The sequence below is a fragment of the Nanorana parkeri genome, unplaced genomic scaffold (assembly GCF_000935625.1).
Source record: "Nanorana parkeri isolate BGI_ZX_2015 unplaced genomic scaffold, ASM93562v1 scaffold565, whole genome shotgun sequence".
NCBI classification, from domain to species: domain Eukaryota; kingdom Metazoa; phylum Chordata; class Amphibia; order Anura; family Dicroglossidae; genus Nanorana; species Nanorana parkeri.
Genome location: NW_017306833.1, coordinates 979755 through 1006267, shown reverse-complemented (window position 1 = coordinate 1006267; position 26513 = coordinate 979755). Strand labels below are relative to the sequence as shown.

At 43.8% G+C, this 26513-nt stretch overlaps 1 protein-coding gene across 1 annotated transcript in view; it reads left to right on the top strand.

The window, feature by feature from the left end:
- Window positions 1–26513, top strand: part of GIPC3 (GIPC PDZ domain containing family member 3) — an 81531-nt gene that overhangs the window by 23103 nt on the left and 31915 nt on the right. The window contains exons 2-3 of the mRNA XM_018562204.1: window positions 387–572; window positions 20365–20545. Of these exons, the coding sequence (XP_018417706.1) occupies window positions 387–572; window positions 20365–20545 (367 nt within the window). The remainder of the gene's footprint in view (window positions 1–386; window positions 573–20364; window positions 20546–26513) is intronic.

Below are 26513 nucleotides of genomic sequence, written 5' to 3'. Positions count from 1 at the left end.
AGCTTAAAGAACTCCAAGTATTTAAAGTGCACATTCTCTAAGGGATGAAATAATGAAGATATACTCACCTAATCCTCAGTTCTCACCTTTCTCCCCCTCTGTTTCGGCTGTCAGCATCCTCATGTCTAATTAGCCATGATTACATCAGTGGTCCTTAGACCTCCAAAGCTCAGGAGAGAAGAGGCTGCAGGACCAGTCCAGCAGCTCATCGGGGTCGAGGATCAGGTGAGTATATCTGCTTTACTCCATCCCCTGGAGAAAATGGAGAACTTTACCATTGCAGCGCAGGGGTAGCCCAACTAATAAAACATTAGCAGATTTCTTCTTTAATATCAAGAGAATAAAATCTGTTACCGTTTCAGGATTTAATTTTTTTTCTTGTACAGATCTTGTTTTGCACATTGAATACACACAAAGTGGACATGCAGAAGCTTCTTGGTGGTCAGATCGGTCTAGAAGACTTTATCTTTGCACATGTTAGAGGAGAGACAAAAGAGATGGAAATCACCAAGACAGAAGATGCTCTGGGTCTTACCATCACTGATAATGGAGCTGGATATGCTTTTATAAAGGTGACTTTAGAACAAGAATACTTATATTTTTGCTACACTTTAATTAGTGAATAAAATAATGTAATGCTACATGCTTTTGAAATGAACAACATTCTGTAACTATATCTAAAAACAAAATAAAAACAATACTTATTTTTAGACATGTGCACCAGCAAAAAATTTGTTTAGTTTTGTTTTGTTTTGATTCGGATTTTGCTTTATTTCGTTTTTCGGAATTCGGGTCTGAAAGTCAATTCGTTTCGGAATTCGGATTCGGACGAAATTCGTTAGCGGAAATCCGTATGAAAATTTGTTTTGTTCATTCGTTGCAGCAAAGTGACATTTAAGAGGGGGGAAAAAGTGTTTTTTCTCTCAAATGTCACTTTGCTGCAACGAAATTTCATCCAAAAAATGAAAGTTCGTCCAAAAAAACGAATCTGAAATTCGGATTTGTTTGCATTCGTAATACCTGTAATTTGGAATTCGGATACATCCGAATCTCCAGAATTTCGTCCGAATTTCGTTTCAGAACGAAACGAATCGCACATGTCTACTTTTTTTTTACCTACCAGGTCAGACATGTCCTCTCTTGGGGAAAAAAAAAAACTTAGAATAGACTCCCAGGAAGGAACAATGGTTCCTTGTTGACACCTTGTTCAATTTAGCACCCCAACTGTTTCAGTGGTTGCTATAGGCCAGGGACCATGCTGCACATTTGGTGAATATGCCCTAAAAAATCAAAGCAGTTGCTCTCACCAACATTTGTGTAAAAATCGAGTCAGAACTGTTGGAAATACAGCAGCATATGTTGCTATGTACTGAATGTATTACTGGCATTTTGATGCACACTGATAATTTGTCTCTTGAGGTGTAGATGGTGCTGTAGAACAAAGTTTGTTTTCTATGTGCATGCTTATCTATGAGACATAGGACTTTTATTGTCTATATCAGGGCTCAAAATTTCAAGTCCTGAGCTACTAGCCAGGCCTTAAGAGTTACTCGCCACCAGTTGCCCCACCTAACCCCAACCCTGCCTCGGCCTTAACTCCGCCCCTAAACCCACCCTCTTAAATTATCTTATGAAATTACACTTTTAAATGTTGAAGGCAGAATAAAGTTACAAAAATAAATATTAACAACAACAATATTAAGATAAAGCAATGTAAACATTGCGGCCCTCCACATCCCCACATATAAAATAAATACCCTCCCCCCTGTTCTCTGCCTCCCCCCATATAAAATAATACCCCACCGTTCTCTGCCCCCACAACAGCTAAAGGTATGTGGACTGCATTACAAAAACTGCATCGGCGATCAAACCTAAATAGTAAACTATATCTGCTATGCAAGCTATATAAAATGAGGCTAGCAAAAGGCCAGGAAATGTGTGAACAGCATGCTGGAAATCATAGAACTACTATGTACAATTGGAGGGGAAATTAAAGATAACCACGTGGTGGCATTACCGCTATGCAGTGCTCTTATTAATTATCTAAAAACCAGACCTGATGCTAGAATATGCCAAAGGAAAATTAGTCGATGTATATTACAGAGGAAAGAAAATGTGCTCAATGAAGAAAAGGAGAAAGCCTTTAAGGTGCATGAGACCACAAAACAAAGAAAGCAGAGCATGTTTTCGTTGTAAAAACACTGGTCACCTGAAAAAGGACTGTTCAATCTGGAAAGCCGAGCAGCCAAAGCGAGAGGCACCTACAAGAGAACGAGCTAAGGCAGCAGCAAAGGAAACTGCAGGCACATCATGGAGCGCTACCTTTAAAGTGACTCAGAACAGTATACCATGTTAATGGTGTATTGACTCAGGTGCAACAAGCCACGTGACTAGTGATGAGACATTCTTCACAGAAATTGATTTCAGTGCAAAGCACAAAGTTTTCCTAGCAAACAGGAAGAGTATTACTGCAGAAGGTAATGGTCAAGGATTCTTGAACTGCATCACACTGTCAAGGGACAAGCAGAGTATCCTTGTGAAAAATGTACTGTGTGTTCCAGACCAAGAAGGATGCCTTCTATCAGTGAAAACCCTTGCTAATAATGGTCTTACAGTTGAGTGAATGTGCAATCTTAAACACCTGTACAGACTCATCACCACAGGTGAGCAAGTCAAAACAGCCACTCATAATCCACACAACAAATGTATCCATCTCGGCAATGAAACCCAGAAGCCATAAAATATATTAAAAAGAGAGGCTTATCAGAAGATATAACCATACTGCCCTGCCAAATGCTCATGATATGCAAATGCTGTATGGAAGCAAAGGCCACATATACCCAACTTCCACAGACCACCCTAAGAAAGACCACAGTAAGCAACATGCCCGTTCCGCGCATGCGCCAAGTCCCGCTAGGAGGATAAACACGTGCATGTGCACAGCAAGTCTTTGACACGGAAAGAGTGACACGCATACGGCGCGAGTCATAAGAAAAAGGCGCACAGGAAGTGATGTACATGATTGGCCCACTTCCCTATATAAACCGGACCAGCATGTCACTTAGTTGCTGGATTGTCTTCTCAGCTCCTGTTTGTGTATTGTATCCTGTTTCCTGCCTTGTCTTGAATATCACCGTTTGCCTGGATTTTGACCTATTCCTGCCTCAACCACCTTCCTCGATTGCTGCCTGCCTTTTTGACCTCGGACTGTTTATTGGATAATTCTTCTTCATATTCCCTCGGTACTGCATCTGACCTCGGCTTGCCTTGACTACGATTTCTGGATTACCCTTCTGATTGCACGGTTTTACAACCTCGGTGTCTGACTGGCCTCTGTCACCATCCACAAAGGCTATAAGACACAAGGTGCAAGGGAAGCCTCCTCATCCATCCAGTCTCCCAGACCAGGTACGTGATAACCACCCACCCCAGCGATGTGTGGGAGTTTTCATTGGTCCGCACTAGGGATGTCCCGATACCGATGCTAGTACCGGTATCGGGGCCGATACAGGGCATTTTCAGGAGTACTTGTACTCCTGAAAATGCCCCGATGCATAGATCAGATACCGGCCCTTTAAATATTTTTTAAATTGTTTACAGGAGGGACAGTACTTGTACTTGGTCTTGAAAAAGTGGTATCGGGACATCCCTAGTCCGCACACATCGCTGTGTATGAGCACCATGGGGTGATCTGTCTTTGGGTGGTCTGTGGAAGTTGGGTATATGTGGCATTTGCTTCTATACAGCATTTGCATGTCATGAGCATTTGGCAGGGCAGTATGGTTCCGAAGTGAATTTGACCAGTGAACCAGCAAAGAAAGCTGAGCAAAGTGAAGCCACACAGGAGACAGAACAAGAGGTGGAACTCGCAATGGATAAGTCAGGTTACATGTTAAATTCTGCTGAACAACCTGAAATTAGAAGATCCACTCAGGCAACAAATGGAATAACACCCTGCAAGCTGTCATATACTGCTAAGACAAATAGCATACTCGACCAACATCGTGTGAACACATAGAAAAATTACCAAAACGCAAAGCCAATCAATGATTCTTCAGGCAGCAGAAGAAATAAAATCACTCCAAGAAAATAAAACCTGAACACTCACAGAGCTTCTTCCTGATCACAGAGCTATAGGAAGCAAATGGACTTTTAAGGTGAGGCTTAATGCAGAAAGAAATATCCAAAAATACAAGGCCAGATTAGTTGCCAAAGGATACTGCCAGAAATTTGGAGAAGACTACAATGAAACATTCGCTCCTGTCGTAAAACACTCCACCATCAGTGTTAGGGTTCCAATTTTAGATTGTCTAGGATTCGATCCTGCTGCCAGTTTTAAACAAGTACTTGGGTATACAGAAGCACACAAAACAGTGTATTCACTCTATATTCAAAGGTTTATTGTTAAAACAAAAGATTATATGTGAAGCCAAAGGGGCCATGGTGGAGCAAGTCAAGAAAAAGTCATGCACGTGTACAAAAATAATTAGAATAATTGTGGACCATGGAACAGCTTCAGAGGAAATTAACAGAAAAGTTTCAAAGTCGTAAGTTTCACACACAGAGATAAGAAAAAAATTACAATTTACTGAGGAATGCAGACCTATCATTTTGGAAGCAGCTCAAAACTGGTTTCTGTAGAAAACAAACTTTTCTCCGGATCAAACATCAACTATGTATATGCCAGGAACAAGCAAATGAGATTAATCCTTTCAATCCCTCCTTTTATCCCAATGGGATAACACTATAGAATATACCCTTTATACTGACGGAATGTAGTAATGGGAATCATTGGAAAAGATTGCTGTGGTTGAGATAGTTAAAAATCATTGTTAATAGATTAGGGATACATTGCAAACAGCAGCAAAGCCCAATTAAGCAACAAGCAGCTATAATTAAAGGAGAACTATGAAGCGAGTGGAAATCACTCGCCTCATAGTTCTAGCCGACCTGTGACAATGAAACTGTCACAGGTCGGCTCAATAGATTGAGAAGTGAGCGAACACATACCGTCATTCACTCACTTCTCAATCTATCCCTGCAGAGAGCCGTGACTGTCACTCACGGCTCCCTGCAGGGATTCCCCCTCCCCTGTCCGATCCTCCAGCGCTGACTGGCAGAACAGGCGGGGGAGGGGGCGGGTACAGCTGGCTCTGCCTCTAGATAGACAGAGCCAGCTGTCAATCAGGCAGCTGGGTGGATCTCGACAGTGATGTCGGGATCCGTCCCGGCTGCGGCGTCTCAGTAAAACGTGAGCAGTAGGGTGACTGGAAGATGCAGTAGGGTGACGGGAAGACTACGGTAGTTTGTGTCCTCCCGTCACCCTTAGGAGAACTATGGGGAAAAGCCCCATAGTTCTCCTTTAATCCTTCAAACATTTGTCTCAAACTCCAGATACCAGGTAACCACCCAAAGATCCAGTCCCACCAATTACCAGAAACATCCTGTTTAATTCCTGACGCTAACTCATGGAAAGCTTGGATATGTGACTGTTTAGAAGTAGCATGATCAGTTAGATTAAAACACCACATACCCTTAAACTGTTCACATCCATAGTTGTGTTTAATTAACCTATAGCTACTTGATTCTGGAATGCAAAACTATTTAACTCAACTAAGTAAAAAGAATACAAGAAGGTTCTTGTTCAAAGAAAAGACAAAATGGCAACTTCAGATATAGCCAGTATAGCAAGAGCACAGCAACAGTCATTAACTTTAAGTTGCTACTTGCAATTACGAAGGAGGTCCTTCTGATGGAAGCTCACAATGCCAGGCAAAAGTAAGCTAAAGGTAATTGATTTGGGAATGGATTGGGACGGTAAGTTTGAGAAGTGACACATGGAATGCAGGATGGATCCTTAACTCAGTTGGGAGGTTAAGGCGTACTGTGCTTGGGTTGATTATTATTATTATACAGGATTTATATAGCGCCAAGAGTTTGTGCAGCGCTTTACAATATAGGGCAGACATTACAATCACAATACAATTCAAGACAAGATGGTAAGGAGGGCCCTGCCCCTAAGGGCTTACAATCTAAAAGGGAGGGGGAAGTGATACATGAGGAGGGAGCTGCGTGGGGATGAATTGTTTGAGAACGTGATAGTCGAGCGGTTAGGTTGAGGTGGGATAGGTTTCCCTGAAGAGATGAGTCTTTAGGGATCGCCTAAAGGCAGTCAAGGTGGGCGAAAGACGGACAGGTTGGAGTAAAGAATTCCAGATGATGTGAAAGACTCTAGAGAACTCCTGGAGGCGAGCATGGGAGGAGTTGACAAGGGAGCTGGAGAGCAGGAGGTCTTGGGAAGATCGGAGCCGACGGTTAGAGTGATACTTTGAGACCAGGTTTGAGATATGACCTTTTGTATGGAGTAAAGTGCAATGAACAATTTACTGAACTTTTTGGAACTTGTTTTTAATCTGAGATTTTTTGTCGACAACCATACCGAATCGACAACTTGGTATTGGGGTGGCTCTCTCCTTCGGAGATCATAATAATATTTTTGCCTCTCTTGTGCCTTTTTATTGTTTGATTTAATCAATTCTGTTGTTTGTTGTAGGGTAGTCATGTCATTTTCTGTGGCCGGGATGTTTGTTTGGATGAGTGTTGTAGGTAGAGGGTTAGGATGAAACGCGTAATTTGCGAAGAATGGGGTCTGCCGGGTGGATGTACTAACCAAATTATTGTAGGAGAATTCCGACAGAGGGAGTAAATCTACCCAATCATCCTGGAGGTAAGAACAATGACATCTTAGATACTGTTCCAGGCACTGGTTTACTCTCTGTTTGACCATTGGTCTGAGGATGGTAGGCGCTAGATAGTATGTGGTCAATTTGAAGTTTGGGGTCACAATGCTTTCCAGAGTTTGGAGACAAATTGTGTTTTCCTGTCTGAGATGATCTGGGTCGGCACTCCGTGTATTTTGAAGGGATTCCCCTAGGTTTGGGACGTTTTTTCAACAAGTCGTGAGACACATTTAGGTTCTGTTATTTGTGCCAAAGATTTGGACTGTTACTTTAAGTTAGCTGAAGATAAGCGTGTATTTTGTGTTTACCGTTTTTGGCTGCCATGCAAGAGGAAAATAAAAGCTTTTGCTTCTTTCAAAATCCTCTGTGCGAGTGCTCTGTGAGCTTCCCAACAAGTGCTAGAAATAATTTGTCCCATTCAGTGTCATATACTAGATGACGCAGCTTATCGAAGTTTGCCTTTCTGAAATTTAGCGTTCTTGTCGTACCACCATACTTCTCTTTTCTGTTCCCAATATTAAAAACATTCACCCTGTGATCACTATCAGTTTGTAAAGGCGGTTCCCTTACTATAGGAGAAACCAGGGAGGTTATTACAGGAATTACAAGCCTAACCAGAAAAAGGTCCAAGCTGGTTCTGAATCAGAATGGTTCTGTCAAGTCTCAGACTTCTAATTCCCAAACAAGGGTTCATTGGAAAAACAGAAGTATTCTATATGACCGTATGGACTAGATGCAGAATCAGTTCAGTGTGTTAGCAGAACAAATGGAGAAGATAACTAACTTCTTCACTGTCAAACCCAAAAATAATTTTTTAGGGGAAGCTACTCCTACTAGAAAATCCCCCTCTAAAACAAGAAGGTATGAACAGGCTAAAGCATCAGCCTGTAATTTACCAATAAACAAAAGTGAGCAAAATAACCCAAGTGTCTGTATGCCTGTTTTTTGCACCCATTTGTCGCTGGGAATCTTTTCATCTAGCTGGTCGGTTGTCCAGTTGTATTTTCCAGTTGATGCTGGTCTTCATTTGGTGATGGGCAGTCATTGAAAGCGCTTTGATGTCATTTTGAAAATGTATAGATTATGCAACAATAAATGTGATGAATTTTGTATTTAAATATTTATTTTATGTCAAATGGTTGTCGAACATAGATTCCTCTGATGAAGCTTGTTTAAGCGAAATGCATCGGGAATTATCTTCAACTACAAGCCCTGGATATATTACCTGTTTGTAATTTATGGATCCTCCAACAAGTATATGTTATTATGATTGACATATATTTGGTTAGAAATGATATATGAGATTAACCAAGGGCTCAAATAAATATGAATAGGCAACAGTGTTGAGAGAGAATTCACTGGAATTATATATGTGTACATTTATGTGGTGGTCTGTGTACCACCAAAACTTCAATTTTAATTTTTTTTAAATAAAAATGTTTTTTTTTGTAAATTCTTTATTTAGTTTTTTTCTTTTTAGGTTGCAAAGTAAACCATGAACGATACAGATGTAAACTTGTAAAAGCATAAAGTAATAAACAGGATGCAAATGCATAAGCATAGTAAACATACTTGTAATACCAAAGTAGACAACCGGCGGCTGCCTTTCTCAGTGTTTGACATAATGATAGTATGGGAAGTAAGTTAAGCTCAGATGTCAGTACCCTGTACAAATATAAGCTTATAGACGATACAAAGAGCAAAAGTTCTGGGGTTGGTAAGTCCCCTAAAATACTCCGGACATACTTGATGTAATTCCATGACTAGGAGGGGGGGGCCAGCTGTAGGGGGAGAGTGGAAAAAAGAGGGGGGGACAAAGAAAAGAGTATGTAGAGAGAAAGTATGTATGGAGAAACCCACCTCCATAATCGAGGGCTGTAATGAGGTCTGGCATGTGCCCAGGAAAATTGAATTAGCGTAGCAGTGCCTGACGCTCTCCGGACTCCATAAATTACATCCAATAGAACCATGTCCTATAATACCTCTCACTTCTGTTGTCCGAGGACAAAACTAAGTCCTCCATCTCTCTGATCTCTCCTACTCTCTGGAACCACATAGACACTGAGGGGGGTGAAGTATTCTTCCAAAGGCACGGGATATAAGATTTGGCTGCATCCAAAAGGTGGCGAACTACGGAATAGGCTTTTCTGGACATGTACGTATTATGTAATAAGAAGGAAGGGTCATCTGGAAGATCCATATCCGTGAACTTGCGAACTATGGTACTGACCGAAGACCAGAAATGTGATAGAAGCGGGCATGTCCAAAAAATGTGAAGTAGGTTGCCTACTCCCGACTGGCAGATTGTTCATCTGTATAGGAGGTCTTAAGGTCCTGTTCCCAGCGGATCAAGAAAGAAGCTCTAGCGTTGGTAGGAGGACTAGAAAGGAAGGAATAAATGCTAGAGAGGGAGTGACGGACAGGACCTCGGGAGTCGCATTATTGTTCAAAAGGTGATAACCGGCAACCAAATTCTCCCGCAGAGGGTAAAGAGAGCAGGAAATGTCTCAACTGGAGGGCTCTCCAGAAGTCCAGGCCGTGCGCACCTTCAGGGGTGGTTAGGGTCTCAATGGAGGGCCAGGAACCATTCACTATGAAGTGGGAGGCTTGAAAGATTCGCCTGTCAAGGAGAGAGCAGAAAGCTCCCCTCCTGGATCCCGGAACAAAGTCCGGGTGTCCGATGATAGGGGAGAGAGGAGAAGGGTCCCCAGCTAAGTTCCATCTAGTGAAGGCTCTTGCATTGACTGATAGTGTGGCCCCGATCAAGGGGTGTGTTCTGAGCGTTAGGGGGAGGGAAGGATAGCACCACGGAGCTCTTGCAATGTGATACGGAGAGAGTGAGTCTTCTATAAGTATCCATTGTTTGAAAGCGGCATGTCTACACCAGTCAATTAGTCTAACGAAGTGGCTGGGAGAAGTGGCTGGCCAGCCAGTTCAGGGAGAGCCATATCGCCACTTGACTTCGGCATCGATAAGAGCGAACGTCGTATCCGTGGGCGATGATTATTGCAGACAAAGTTCACCGACACCGAGTTGGACCTACGAAGGAATCTATCTGGAACACGCACCGGCAGCGCCTGAAATAGGTAAAGGAACTTTGGCAGAATGGACATTTTAATGATGTTACAGCGTCCGAACCAAGAAAAAAGACCAGACTGCCATTTAGATAACAGAGTACGGACGTAGGCCAGAAGAGGTGGAAAGTTAAGCAAATACGTGTCTTTCACGTCACATGGAATCAGAGTGCCAAGATATTTCAAAGCCTGAGTAACCAATTGAAATTTAGAAGTGCCCAGTAAGGAATGGGCCAGGGATTGAGGCAATGAGACCCCCATCACCGCTAATTTGCTGAAATGTATCTTTAAGTTTGACAAATCGCCGTATTTTTCTAATTCCGCCATAAGATTGGGCAGGGAAATAATAGGGTTGGTAAGAGAAAATAGCATGTCATCCACATATGCCTAGACCTTGTATTGGTGTGTGCCCACATGTACTCCAGATATGTCCGCATTATTGCGAACATGCCAGAGGAAGGGTTCCAAAGACAGGGTGAACAGCAAGGGGGAGAGGGGACAGCCCTGTCTAGTACCGTTGAAGATTGTAAATGGATCAGAGAGGACCCCATTCACTTTTGTGTAGGCAGAGGAGGCTGAGTAGACCTATCCAAGACAACATGTTGTGTCCTATACCAATGTGTCTCAAGGAGGCAAACATAAAGGACCATGAGACCCTATCAAATTCGGCAAAGGAAGAGGAAGAGTGTCTTAGTAGTGGCTGCTGAATGTACAAACTGTAGAGCCTTGATGGTGTTGTCCCGGGCTTCCCTTGACAGGACGAAACCGACTTGGTCAGAGTGGATTATATTTGGCATATAGAGGTTCAATCTGGTCGCCAAAATCTTCGTGAACAGCTAAAGGTCCACATTCAGGAGGGATATGGGACGAAAGCTAGCTCAGGAGGTATGGTCCTTAACTTCCTTTGACATAACAGTCATTTGGGCCGATAGGGAGTCCCTGGAGAATTGAGAGGTAGAGGTTAAAGCGTTAAGAGCTTGTACAAAGTAAGTTGAAAGTTTGGGGTAAAACATCTTGTAGTATGTAAGCATCCATCTGGACCTGGCGATTTACCCGGTTTGGATGGCTTGATCGCCGTGGAAAGTTCCTCCAACGTGATAGGCGATTCTAGGGAGTAGCAGACATGTGGTTCAAGAGTAGGCATCTGACTGGTGGATAAATAGGACATAATCTTCTCCTGTTGATGAGAACAGAAAAAATGAGGAAGGAAGCGCTACCACCAAAGGGTGACCTATCAGGAAATAGTGGGTCCACGTGGGGTGTGGACCACCTAGATTGGTTGATGGAGGCTGAGGGAAGTGGGATTATGTGGAGGCTGGAACGACACCAGAGGTGGCTGGTGACGTGTTGTCTACCGGATGGCGGAGACTATCAGAACGTGGTACAAATTTATTTAAAAAGTGTAAAAAATGATGAGAAATCAAACACAATGATCAGAAGTGTGGTGAATATCAACTTACTATAAAGTAAGTGATAACGCGATGTCATCGAAAGGTGGATTATTGGGAATCCTGGGTGTTGTAGCGGGGTGGGGTTCTGGGTTGAAAATTAACTTGGAAGGGTAACCAGTGAGGTCTGGGTATTTTACAGATGCTTGATGATTCCGCGTAAGTGACAGCATAGAGTACCGTACTGGTGATGAGAGGTTGCCCTAGGCGACTTGCAGGAAGTAATGTGATGGTTTGATCTCATGCAGTAATGAAAAGGGAGGTGTAGTGGTTTCTGATAAGGTTAACCTCCTGAGCCTGGAGGTGTATGGACAGTGGGGTTTCAAAGCTGGTGGATATGAGACTAATGTGTGCTCTGTTCCGTGGGATACAGCCCGGATGGTGTGTGTTGACTTTTTGCCTGCCTATTGATGTGTTGTCGGTAGCTAGGTGCAGATAGCCAATGCGGGCATATGTGTCAAGGGGACCGGAGGTTGGTGAGCAAGCAGCCCGAACTGATGTCTGCGATGTCGAGCGGTGTGTCAGGGTGGCAATGAGCGGAGGAGGACACACCATTCCCGGGAATGCGGCAAGTGTCAGAGGGGTTGAGATGGCAGTGTTGCGGCTGCCTAATGTTCACATCCTGATCCAAGTGATGGATGCGGGCATGGGAGCCGAGAGAACCGGTGGTGGTGGTGAGACCCCAACTCTCAAGGGCACCAGCTGGACACATGAGACAACGAGCGGTGTGTCAGGGGGGCAATAAGTGGAAGCGTCCGCGGGCAAGGAGCAAGGGTGTTACAGGGGTTCATGCGGCAAGCCGAAGGGTGATGAGAAAGTTGGCGGGAAAGGAGGATTTTTGAATGCGAGGGAGTGGCTGGAGCCGTTGGAGGGGGCGGTAGTAGGGGCAGAGAGAAGTTGCGTAGGAGATCGATATGGCAGGTGAGGGAAATGTTTCAAACGAGAGGAGAAAAAGTAAGGGGTACATGTTGGAAAGGTGGTAGACTGTTTGACAAAATGTGGTGAGGTGTGTGACCCTTCTGGTGGGGGAAACATTTGTTAGGTGGAGTACAGATTTCTTATAAGTATATAAAATATAAATGTAGAAAATATATTGATGCTGAAAAATGATAACAAATATGTGAATAGGAATAGTAATTTGAGGGTAAGGACAAGTGCATGGAGTTGCCATTTCATTGGGGAATTTAATGAGATGTGGTCTATGTCCAATTACTGTTTATTTAGCAATAAGCAGTGAGAAAAAGAGGGGGATTACTTGAGAGAAGAGGACAGGATGGGAGAAGAGGAAGGATACGGATGATAGCCTAAGGCCTTGTTCACACCAAATGCAGACCAGATCCGGTCAGGTTTCTGCAGTGCATTGGGTTGTGCCGCGTTTTGGATGCATTTTTAATGCATTTAGGGCTGGTTTTGGTAAAAAAAAAAAGAATTTTTTAAAGTTTAACATGGGCTTTCAGGCACCTGCATGCGTTTTTGATGAGTTCCAGACCAGATCCAGAGCAGGTAAAATAGGGCTTGCCGCAGCTTTTTCATCCGGTCTGGATCTGGTCTGGATCCGCACGCTGCGATGTGAACTGGAGGTCAAAATACCATAGGAATACATTGGACGCAGTTTTGATTCGGTCTGCACCTGCTCTTGTCTGGATGTGGGTGGTCTGGTGGTCAGATGATGGTGTTAATTTCCAACTTGTCATGTAGGCCATGAGGGGACAGTGTATTTCATTTATAAATCCAATAAGTTTCTTGTTTGCACAAGAGGTGGAATCTTTTGGGAGGGGGCAGTTTAGCGGGGATCTGCTCAATCGCAAAGACCTTTTAAATGCTCGGTATTTTTATTATGTTTTCAGAAGGAAGTGGCGTGGGACACTATGTTCAATGCACCCCTTTTCGATGAACCTCCTGTGTTCCCCTATGCGTATGCGGAGGGGGCAAATGGTGCGGCTTATGTACAGGAGGTTGCAAAAACATTGGAGGCCGTAAATTACGTGGTAGTGGGCACAAGTGATAAATTGTGAAATGGGAAATGTATTACCGGAGCCGTCTTGGAAGGAGGACTGGCCATGGGAAATGAACTGACAGGTGAGACACTGTCGTTTCATACATTTGAATACCCCAATTCTGTTACTGATTAAAAATCTTTGTTTTGGTTCTGGCTTATGAGTGGTCAGTTTACTGGGAGCCACTATGTTTTTGATGCTCCGGGCTTTCTTGAAGATTACAGAGGGTTTGGGTGGTAACAGTGGGCTCAAACTGGGATTACAGAGTAGTAAGCAGGGCCGGCCTTAGGCCTTTAGGCGCCCTGTGTGAGAAAGCTTTACAGCGCCCCTCAGTGGCCACACCCTTTAGTGGCCACACCCCCAGTAACCACACCCATTTATTAGCCATATTTTTGGTAAAATATAAAAAGCGGGGTCACGTCGGGTAAATAGACACCAAACATGTCATGCTTTAAAATTGTGCGCACCCGTACGAGGGAGCGCTGTCATATCGGATGGCCAGCGCCCAGCGGTGAGGGGGAGAGAAGCCGCCCCCAGGATGAGCTGTGTCGGCCGCACGGCGCCCTTGTTGCCACGGCGCCCTGTGCGGCCGCACTGCTCGCACACCCCTAAGGCCGGCCCTGGTAGTAAGTGCCAATTTTTCTTGAGAATAGCTTCAATGGCCATGTACCTGCGGTTGAACGGGGTAATGAATCGTACTGGGTTACTTGGTTGGTGATCAGATTTTTTGGCTCTCTGTGCTGGAGTGTTGGTGATTAAGTAATCTCGGGCCTTCTTGATAAGGTTCTAGGGGTAACCTTTTTCCACGAACTTATCGTTCAGTAAGTGGCTTTGTTGAATGTAATCCTTTTTGTTGGTACAGTTTTTTTGTCTCCACTCAGCAGGGTTCAGTGAACAATGCCTAATAGAACTATACTACTATTCCCATGAATGTGAGTTTATCTGCAGGGAAAACGCCATATTATTTCCAATGTGTTGATCAGACACACTAAAAAACATGAGCCTATGATCCTTCATAAAGACAGATATGTATCCAAATGATACTGTGTCCTCAAAAACAAATACATCCCCACCAAGCGAATAAATCTGCGCATTACACAGGCGACCGCTATGGGGCCCGGGTTACAGTGGGGCCCGGCCAGATGCCGTGCGGGCCGCCTGGGTCGCTATGGGATCCTCTGCTGGTAGCTTTCACTGGCGGCTGAAGACGAACACGCCGCTGTTCAGATCACTGATAGTAATCTGTGCAGCAGCGCGTTCCTCTGTATCAATAGTGGCTACGATAAGGAGGGGATAGGTTGGTAGCACTGCCCACGATACTGTTGGATCGGTAGCTGTCACACCTGATTATCAGTGAAATGGTATGCAAGTTATTTGGAAATACAATTATAGTGCCCCCCTTCTATAGTAACCATGTATTTCTCACAAGACAAGTACTGGCTATGAGTGCCGTAGCATACAGCGTAATGGCAGGCAGTAATATAGACAAGTTGCACCTAGGTGCCAGGTACTTGCTGTTAGGAGTTTAGCTGCATAGTGAGCGAAGGATCTGAGGCAGGTGAGCTGCAGCCATGATGGATTAGTGGACTCCGGATCTGAGGCAGGTGAGTTGTAGCATAAGGGAGCTGGCTGTGAGTCCAGAGAGACAGCCAGTAGGTTCAGCTTGTGGTTGAGGGTGAGTAGAGAGGAAACGATTGCTCAACGTTCTACCACACTTGAACGCCGAGCCGCCGACGTGAATGCCTTGATGTTTCGTGCCGGCGCTGGAGTAGGAGGCGGCGATCGGTCCCGCAGGCACGAGGAAAGGTGAGTCTATGACACACTGCTGTGGGTGGAGCTCCAGGTGTTGTCCTCTGGGCAGTCGCTGGCCAACTACATTAGACCCCACCTGGAGCTCTGCCCACAGCAGTGACGCAACACTCCTCCAGCCTGCCCAGAGGACCCAAGCGACCACGGAAGGTAACAAAAAAAAAATGCCCTGTATCGAGCCCGATTCCGATGCTAGCATTGGTATCGGGACATCCCTAACCATAAGTATGTATACTTCTATTTCCTTTAGCCAGGATCCAATGGAAAACACAAAATTCCCAAAGCCTTAAAAGGATTCCAACCCTCACTAGCTATATCTCTAGCTCTGCCTCACTGGGAGCCTACCTTATCCATATGGGCTTTGACCATGTCACTGGTGTCTGCTATCCAGGTACAACAGTCCTCTACTATAAATTCACAGAAACGCCCCCTTGGACGCTAAAAGATAATCAAGTGCCATCTTTTCCTGCAGTACCAGAGTCTTCATCTGTCAATGTTCCTGGGTGATCTCCCTCACTGCCTCAACAGTTTCCTTGAACATCTCATCCACTATGGACAAGAAATTGTTCAATCACTTCATAAGTTCAATTCCCCATTCTGTCCAAGCAGGGAACCATGCCCAGGCCTGGTCAGAGTTGGAAAATAATTCCCTTCTAGCTCTCTCTGCCCTTCTTACCTTCCTCCGCACCATCAGTTCCTCCCGATCGGCTGCAACGTAAGATGCAGGGACAAGCTTCACCAGGACGCATTAATCTCTCGCATTAGGGGGAATCACCTTATAAGCGCATAAACCGCATAGGAAATAGTAAGGACCAGTCAACACCGCACAAGAAGAATTTCTATAAGTTGTAATTGAATAGACTGGGGGATCGCTTCCTCAGTCGGAACGTCACACCCTTCTTTCCAGCAGATGTAATCTGGTCTATTGATGTCATTAAAAAGAGAGAGGGTTTCGTTAGTGAGATTGACTGTTACACCTTTCTCACAAGTGGTGGATCCCACAAATCTACTTCCCTCACCAAAATTAAGGTTAACGCATACTTGTGGACTGCCTAGTTGTCCTGATACCCATACGGGATTAGCAAGCAAACGGCAGGAGCCAGAGCTAATGTTAAAACTATAACTGATGTTATCCTCTAGGAAAGTGTCATTAAGTTCTATTGACAAATGTTTCCTTGTGGCTCCTGCTAGTTTCCCGTATTTCCTCATGCCAATACTGACATCGTATATAGCATGAACTGCTGCCATTGCTGGGGTGAAATGGCTCGGTGGAGGTTTAGAGCATACCCAGCAATTGGACCTATTTGCCGTCTTAGCTAGTTGGAGGTGCATTTTAAACAATAGGTTGGGATGTTCTCTATCGTTGCTCAGATACACTAGACTAAGAATATAAATCAAAGCGATACTCCTCATTCTTTGATGTAATTGAGCAGCTTCTTGCAGTGGCTGGTGTGGGTCCAGCTGTCATGTCCCTTCGATGTTTCCTCACGACGACCCAGTCACCTGGTTGAATAGAATGTACACCGGTTATCGCGTCAGGGTCCGAGATAGACTCCCGAACCATGTGATGGACCTTCTGGAGCTCTCTTTGTAGGGACTGCACATACCCCGTCAGCTGAGAGTGTAAAGATGACAGCTGCTCAGGGAAGTACAATCCAGTTTTTGGCTGACTCCCAAACAAAACCTCATAGGGTGATCCTTATGAATCTCACAGGCCCTTGCTAGTGCCCACAGCTCCACTTCTTGTGCAGACATATGGGAACCCAATGAACCCTTCTCCACAACTTTACTGGCTGTAAAGCGCTTTCGGGGCCTCAAGGGGTCCCCGAAAGCCCAGAATGTTATTCTGAGCCTGAGCAATGTGTCATTAAATGGACTGTTGCTAAATTACTCTTATGGGTTGCTGGTGACATTATTTCTCCATTAGGGCAGTTGAAAGGTACATGATGGGTCGGTACCTGGACCCGTGTAGTTGGGTCAGTACTCCAGTTGCATGGCCCTGATTTTCATAGCAAAAAAGATAGAAAGGGGGGGTCATAGTTGGGTAGACCTAAAGCAGGTGCTTTGGAGAGTTCCTGGATTAATTTCTGTAGGATTGACCAGTTGTCATCAGACAATTGAAAAAGGTGTTAGTGATGTTAACTCATAAAGGGGCCCTAATTTGGATGATATGTTAGGGACTTAGTCTCTGCAGTAATTGATAAGTCTGAGAATGGCTCTCAATTGTTGAGTGTTCCGAGGTCTCTAGATGTCTTTCAGGGTCTGGACTCTCTGGGTGGTTAAATGTCGGGTACCCTGAGATATGCAATGTCCTAAAAAGATAACCTTTTTCTTGCAGAACTGTAGTTTCTCCTTGCTAGCCTTATTACCCCTAAACGCCAGATGGTTAAGCAATGATACAGTATGCTGATAACAAGCCTCCCGCGTGGGACAACAAAGTAGCAAGTCATCCACATACTGCAGCAGTACCACCCCGAGATCCATCGGGGCCCACTGATCTAACACAATCTTAGGCTTGCAACTGTATTCCGAGGGACTAGTCACTGACCCCTGAGGGAGACGTGTCCAAGTTAGTTGTTGACCCTGGAATAAAAAAGGTACTGGCACTGGGGGTCCAGTGGTACCGACAAAAATGCATTAGTTAGATCAATGACACTGAAAAATGTTGCATTTGGTTGTATAGAGGCTTCAGATGTTATAGATGGAGATTGAGGTAGAGAGACAGTGTGAGGAGATGGATCCTGAGGAGGTTTGCTCTACAAGATAGAGAAGCTGGACAAAGAGAGGTAGCAATAGTGGAATCAGCAATAGCAGAGGTTTCAGGAGAGACAGCAGTAGTTTCGGTATTAGTGGATCCAGCTCGTCTTAGCAGGGTTAGCCCAGAGAGGGCTTCCTCCGCTTCTCTTACTGGATCACCACATTCAGCTATCCCTTCAGGCAAGGTATACATAACGCGGTTCTTCCAGACTGAAACCGCCCTCTATACAACCTGCCGATTACCCATTATAGACTTTTGAAGCCATAACTGAGATACATCCAAGGTCCCTGATGCCTGTAGCCTGGGTCCAAACTCGGTGATGAGTTTCTGAGCCAAAAAATTGTCCATCGCACTGAAAGATTGTTGTACAAAAGATTTTCATATAAACCTTTTTAAACTTTATTATATTTTTAAACTTCTGTATTTAATTCATATCCACTGTTTGATTACTCCATTTGACGTGATTTTTGTTTTTTTAGCTGATAAAAGTGTTATTTATTGTATTTTACTTTTGATAAAGGGGGATTTATTGAGACAAATATTGGCTAAACTGTCAACTATTTCTCTATTTTGTTTTGTATGAGGGGATTGGGAGTGCTGGCACTCAGTTCTCCAGCTGCCAGAGTAACAGGAGTGACACTGCCATCACTCCTCTCATTCAAACAGCTGGAGAATGGAGCACACCGCACAGCAGGGGGCCGCAATAGCTGCCGCAGGGAGGATTCTGCTCACTCCTCCCTCCAGTAGCACCAGATACAGATGGGGTGCCCACTGAGAACAGATCTTGATCTAATTTTCAATGTGGCACTGAGCAGAGACTGCCCTTCTTTCTGTCTCTCCTTGTCATGTGACGTATAACATGACCAGATAGGGGAAGAAGGAGAAGCAGCTTTAATTTCCAGGCGGGCGCCATACTGAAAAAGAAGGTCTGTGACTGTGAGTACACAGAAGGTGGGGGGTAGCTACTTCCTAAGGAGCCCCATGCCATTGTTAAAGCTATTCAACTACACTTCCTCCCTTAGATCCCATTCACACCGTGGAACTACATTAAATGCATGCTATCGCACAGTACACCTAGCGTATGGTACAGTGCGTTGCATTGTCATTTATTTGAATGGCACCCTAATGCACCTCCTGGCATCCGTGCATTGCGGCACAGCATGTGGTACCACAATACCGTGCATTGTGGTGAAAAAAAGTAGTGCAGATTTACACTGCAACCAATCAGCTTCTGTCTCATTTTCAAATCTTTCCTGAGCAAACTGCAGAGGGAAGCTGATTGGTTGCCATGGGTAACTGCTCCAGATTCTGTCTGCTCCAGTTTTGATAAATACCCCCCCACAGCATTGAGTGTTTAACACAACACCATGGTGTGAATGGGCCACACAGGGCACCTTAGGTAAATGCACCCAATAGGGCCTCCCAAGTCATCCTAATGACACATATGCATACCTTTTTCCATAGACTGATGCCACTAATGAAGCCACATTTTCACCTCCTATTAACACCGACACAGCAGCATTTTTTCATTTTACTGAAACCACTTGTGCAGGGGCAATTTTTATTTTTAGTAGTGACACCAGTGATGCAGGGGCATTTCTTCCTTTCACTGATACCACTGATGCAGGGGTATTTTATCCTTCCAGTGACACCAGCGATACAGGGGAATTTTCTCTGTCCAGTGACACCAGCGACGTAGGGAAAATGTTTCCTTCCAGTGACACTGCAATGCTGGGTAATTTTTTTACTTCTAGTGATCCCACCAACTTGGGGACATTTTCTTCTCACACTGATGCTGGGGCATTTCTTTCTTCACCCCTTGTTGGCCCCCATTTTTACTACGGCATAGAATGTGCTATTGCATTCAAACATTACATGCATTTTGGCGCAATTTGCTGGATGCACTGCTATTAGCACTGCCCCCTGTTTCACCTGAGGGGGGTGCAGTTCAGCATCTGTGCTTTGGGCACTGGATGACCTCATCCTACCAGTGTTATGATATGTGATTCATAATTACATACAGGATAACTGGCTGCAGTCTTACTTGTTATGCATGTGAAATCTGCATTACATTTTATCTGCTTACTGTAGAAATCTTCCCGCTACTGATGCCAAATATTCCTCACTGGTCTGTGTTGCTTGTGTGTTTAGATGAAGCACTGAGATCTTGAGGAATGCTGAAATAAGTTTTACTTGCTTATAAGGACATATCAGAATACAGAATTATACAGCATACAGAGAGAACTTCCTGTATACACCATAGACTAGCATGAACACAAAGACTAGCATAGTCTTTACACTACATTGCATTGCACTACAGCGCCATCTACAGCTCAAAAGACATAACAGTAGAATGTCAGTAATATGCTGTTGTATTTCCAACAGTCTGATCTTCTGGTGCTGCGGGGGTTAAGATCAGTGGCTGAGACTTCCTCCTCACTCATTCACAGACACACAGAACTGTGTATCTGATATAAAGTTATATTTGAGATGTTGTGTATTATAAAAGTGTTTGACCCTTATTATTGTCCTAATTAGAGAATTAAGGAAGGAAGCATTAGTGACCAACTGAAGACTGTCAATGTAGGTGACAATATTGAAGCCATAAATGATCAGACAATTGTGGGATGCCGACATTATGAAGTGGCGAAGATGTTAAGAGAACTTCCAAAGAATGAGTCGTTTACTTTGCGCCTAGTTCAGCCAAAAAAAGCATTTGGTGAGTCATTAATTACATTTATGGTAAATGGAGAAAGATAACAGTGAAAACGAATTAAAAATGTTTTACTTTATGTTTGCATTGTCTAAAAAGTACCTTTAATCTCAATGTAAAAAAGCAAATCTTGTCCTAAGCAACAATTTGGATGATTGCATCACTGAATTTCTTTTTCCAAAAGAACAGAATGTAGTAACACTTTTTGTACACACATTGTTCTTTTATGCAATTTTCATTACTATTAAGGGAGTGGGATGTTAAAAGCTGTTAGGAAAATATGTGTTTTTATGATTCTTGCTCTGGGGTTTTGATTCTTAATTTTCCTTCATGACCTAGTCACTTCCCTTGGACAAGAATAAGCATATCAGGTGTTAGGACTACTAAGACCTCATGCACACTACATTGAAAAATGTTGAGTTCAGGAGCATTTTAAGCTCATTTCTAAAACACCTGAACTCATGTAATGCTTTTGTATGACTGAAAGAACACCTAGACATCCAGCAGTTGAAAGCGTTTACCCAAACTAAACATGTGTAAATGTGACTAAGCCTAGCAACAACTAAACACAGGAAATGTGTTTATACTTACCAGAGAACTTCTGGTATCAGTCTATGACTGATGTCAGGGCAGCCATCAGAAACACAGCTTTAGGTCTGGGCTCCCCCTCCGCACTGCCGTTTGGAGGCTCAGTTTCCAGATGACAGCGGCTCTGTGCGTGGCTGAGCGGGGGATCTAAAAGTATCATTGATATTTACCGATCCTCTGTGCAGCACAAACACCGGAGTGATCGTGTGATCACTCCAGTGTTTGTAAATAACTGGGGACACATAGGGGGTTATTCACAAAGCTGCCAAAGGCAGCCGTGTGAATAACCAACCCGAAGTGAAGTGAGCCGAACGCCGTTCGGCTATTCACTTCAGGCTTGTACAGCTGATTTCAGCCGTACACCGACTGAAATCAGCCATATAACGGCTTGCTGCGGCTGGGTGCGGGTCGGCCGAAGTGCAGAAGGAGTTTGACTCAGCTAATCCAACATCTGGATCGGCTTAGCCGAACCTCCGGCAGGCTACTCGTTGCTGTTCGGCCTATTCTCATAGGGGCCAAACAGCAGTGAGTGAATAGCCAAATGCCGCCGAGCGCCATTCCGCTCAGCTATTCTGCTTGGTACCTCCGTGGTACCGAGCAGAATAGAAAAAGGAGAAAATTATTGGGCGGAGCTAGCAGTGACAGCGTGATGCGTAGACCTATATGGGTTGGACTTGATGGACGTATGTCTTTATTCAACCCCAAATACTATGTAACTGTTTTCTATTGGACGGGACCAGCTATTCATTACAATGAGAACTTGTCGGAGCCGGCGGTCATATCAAAGCTGGCTCCGACAAGCTCTCATGACAGTCCAGCATCCCCTGGTTACTAGGTAACCAGGAGATGCTGAACTGTCATTACACACTGAGAACCCGGCGGAGCCACTGTGATATCATGGCGGCTCCGCCAGGTTCTCAGTGTGTAATGACAGTCCAGCGTCCCCTGGTTACTACAATGAGAGCTTGTCTGAGCCGGCGGTAATATCAAAGCCGGCTTCGCCAAGCTCTCATGACAGTCCAGAGTCCCCTGGTTACTAGGTAACCAGGAGATGCTGAACTGTCATTACACACTGAGAACCCAGCGGAGCCGCCGTGATATCATGGCAGCATCGCCGGATTCTCAGTGTGTAATGACAGTCCGGCGTCCCTTGTTTACTAGGTAACCAGCAGCTGCTGAACTTGTCATTACACACTGAGAACCCGGCAGTCCAGCGTCCCCTGGTTACTACAATGAGAGCTTGTCGGAGCCGGCGGTAATATCAAAGCCGGCTCCGACAAGCTCTCATTACAGTCCAGCGTCCCTTTTGCGCCCTAGGCAAGACCAACTACAGGCGCCCCCCCCCCCAACATAAAAATTGGCAACTTTGATTTTTGAAGACAGATTTGTAGAAAAAAATTAAACAATTAAACATGAGACTGTTAAATTTCTTTTAATTTCAAGAATAATTACTATAAGATGCCAACTGCAGCGGTTAAAATATAAATTAACCAAATATAAATGAACTGTATTTATCAAATATAAATAATCTGTTTCAACCAAATATAAATTGACTGTATTTTTCTTACAGTAAGACAGAGTAACAAACAAAAAGGACAGACAGAGTTGCAGAAGAACTCTTTCTACATAGCAATATAGTCTTGCAGAAATCCAGAGTTTTGAATTTTAAACAAATCAAAATCTCACTTTGCGCGCCTTTTCCTTTGCAAATTTTTTCACCATTTCAGCCAAATCAAGTGCTGATGCCTGAGCATGCCTGAGCATGTTCAATTGATATTGTTGCCAAGCCAACTAGTCTCTTTTCCAACATTATAGAGCGTATGTAAGTTTTTATTAGTTTGAGCTTTGAGAAGCTACGTCCACCACTTGCCACTGATATTGGAAGTGTCAGAAGGATCCTTAGAGTGACAAACATTAGGCACATTATCCAGAAGTCTTTGTTGTTGTATGAAGCAAAGTACTTCTTGTGGCGGCATGGACCTCGGAAGTCTTCGAGCTATTGCTTCAAGTTCGCAGTGTAGGTCTTCAGCAGCAATATCCTTGTTTCCATTATGCATCAATGATCTTTCCAAATTCTTGCAGTCCTTAACTAAATGTTCAGTAGGTTTTGCTTTATGCTCTATATATCATACAGGAAGCCAAAAAGTGAATTATATTGATGTAGCTGTTGGAATCTCTCCAATAGATTTTATGGCCATGTCTAGAACTGCATAGTAAAAACTGGTTTAGAATTTCTGCTTTGAATCTTTTGGTGCCTCTTCTGGGCCCCATATTCAAACTGCCGTTTCTTCCTCCTGTTTCTCACTTGATCTTCAGTCTCAAAGTTTGGTAGTATCTGTATTTCTTTGGCAATCTCAGTGGCATCTGTTAGAACTTGCTGAAAACCCTCATCAGGCCTGCAGTCCACGAGATAATTCTTAGTCGCTTGCAATTGTCTTGTAGCGGAATTTAAATTAGCTTCCTTATTTTGCAGTAGCTTGCTTCTAAGATTTACTTCAAAAAGGATGTTGTACCATGTAACAGGGGATACCACAAACTTGAACTTACTAAGTGCATTAGCAAAGGCTTTGGCTTCAATTCAGGAAGTATTTTCAGATGGACCTGTTAGGCTTGGAACTTCAAAGATCTCTATTAACCTCCCCGGCGGTATTCCCGAGTCTGGCTCGGGGTTAATTTTCTGTACCATAAGCGGTAACCCCGAGCCAGACTCAGGAATACAGCGTCGCGTCTCTTACCTTGTCCGCGATCCCCGCTATGTCCTTCAGGCGATGCCGGCATCCTTCTTCTGGGTTCCGTCCCTTGAGAGCGTCCGCGTCGCAGGGTGTGGATCCGGCGGTAAGTTTAAAAGTTTAAAAAAACACAAAACGAAAAACAGAGCAAAAAAAGGAAAGAAAAAAAATAATCATACTGCCAGGGAGGTTAAAGCATCATATATATTACCAAGATGATATCTCAGTGGTTTCAAAGCATGGATCTGACTCTCCCACCTTGTTTCACTCAATGACTTAACAGTTATGCCTAAATCTGATATATGGCTAGTTAGAACTTGCCAACGTTTAGTCGAAGAAGAAAAATTATTATAGATCTGTTGAACCAAACTTAAGAAAGTAGTTGCTTCCAGGCAACACCTAGCAGCATCATTCACTACCAAGTTTAAAGAATGTGCATTGCAGGGCACAAAAAAGGCACGTGGGTTTAAGTCTAGAATTCTTTTTGCCTTTCATGTTACTTCCATTGTCATACACTTGACCACGCAGATTTTCAATTGGTAATCCAATTTGCTTAAGCTGTTCAAGGAGAGTTTCTGCTATAAAGGCACCTGTAGTCTCCTGTAGTGGAATAAACCCCAAGAAATGTTCTCTTATTTTAATTTCTTCAGACTCATTATCCGATGGTTTGCTCAATTCAATGAAAAGCACAATCATTGTCATTTGCTCAACGTGACTAACATCAGGCGTGCAGTCCAGAATAATTTGGCTGAGTTTTGTATGTGTTATAATTTGCTGCCTTATAACACTGGCTAGAAGATGTATAAGCTCATTCTGAATATCTTTTCCAAGGTAGTGAACCATTGTTTCTTGATCTTTAACCCTACGTGAATGTTCATTCATGAGAGGATCAAAAAGGGCTAGATATTCAACAAACCTTAAAAAGTTTCCATTGCCAGCACTGTGCAACTTGTCATTTGTACCATGGAATGACAAGTTTTGCATACCAAGTACTCTTACCAAAGTAATCAAACGCTGCAAGATTTGTTACCAATATTGTTCTTCTTGCCTAATTTTCTGCTGGTTAATAGAATCAATTGTTTTTTCTTTAGATAAGCGCAATTCAAGTTCACGCCAGCCTTGATAGCTTTCGAAATGGTCAGTATTCCTTTCATGTGAGGAAAGAATTGCTCCAATGTTCTTCCAGTCTTTTGAACCTGTTTCTTGTAGGGATGATGCAACATTTCTTTTGCTGAACAATTTACAGCAAAAACCACATCTTTTGAGGCTGAATATACCAACCATTGACGGCACACTTCTTCACCATTTACCAGTCTCCTTTTGTAGTGTATAGGAGAAAATCTTCTGTTTTTTGAGTCTTTGGGAAAATCATGTGATACAACCTGCTGTGGTCTATGTTGTATTATAAGTTGTCGCAAATCATCACGGTAAGAGTAGGGCCATTTGGCAGGGTCACTGTAATCCAAATCAGGCACAATATTATCTTCTTTTGAAGACTTTGCAGTACTCTCACTTTTACTGACATCTTCTTTTTCCTCTGTGTGCTTTTCAGAAATATTTCCAATTTGTAAAACTTCTGTGTTAGAGCTTATATCACTTGTAGTAGGAGCTCCTCCAGTAATAGTTTCAACAGGATCTGCTTTTTTGTATGAAGGTATTTCAAGAAGGACCCATCTTGCTTTGCTTGCTCCTTAGCTTGTTGTGCTTTACGTTTGTGGAACTGGAAACCAGAAGGTTTTTTTTATCAGCCATAGCTTACTGGAGAAAAGGACAAAGAACATTTGGTTCTGTAAGGACAGCTCAGCTCTATGGCCTGAGAAAAGATGAACTACTTAAAGCTGACCTTTACACTGAAAAATCAAATTCTACCAATGCATGCCTCTATGTATGATGATTAATAATATGTTCGTAGTGCATTCGGCCTCTGGAACGCACAGGAACGCAACCCGGCTGGCTCACTTGTTTTGGGTCAGGAGGGGTCGTATTGTTGCATGCACTATTTTTGCAGATTGCACTGGACCGGAAAGCAAGGGACTAATGTAACACGCGTTCGGGTGCTGGCAATCGCACCCCGGGAGGGGGAGGGCATGGCTGCAGTGCCATTGAGTTCAATGCACTACTACGCCCCCTTCCCCCTCCCAAAACAAAGTGAACTGGCCGGATTGCGTTCCAGTGCATTCCAGTGCGTTCCAGCGGCCAAACGCACTGGAACGCAGTCTTTATGGTGTGACAGGCCCTGGACACACAGAGGGTAAACATATGAGGAAAGACAGCAGAGCTTTTCATAGGAAGAACAGTGCAGAAACTGCAGGCAAATGATGATTGGATGCACCACGCCATTGAGCTGATATACTAAAGGAGTTGACTTCAGTTATCCAATATTTTCATTTTAAAATCAAATTCCTGTTTACTTATTTGCATTGGTTATCTTAGGGCTTGTTCACACCGAATGCGGTGCGTTCCAGAGCAGTAGCTGCTGAAACGCACCACAATCCCTCACAAAACTTCCCCCTGCATTCTGGGGCAAAACTTTGCCTGCGTTCCGTTCCACTGAAGACGCAAAAAAATAGAGCAAGCTCTATTTTTTGCGATTGCAAAAGCAAGCTCTATTTTTTGCGTTTGCAGTGGAACGGAACGCAAGCAAAGTTTTGCCACGC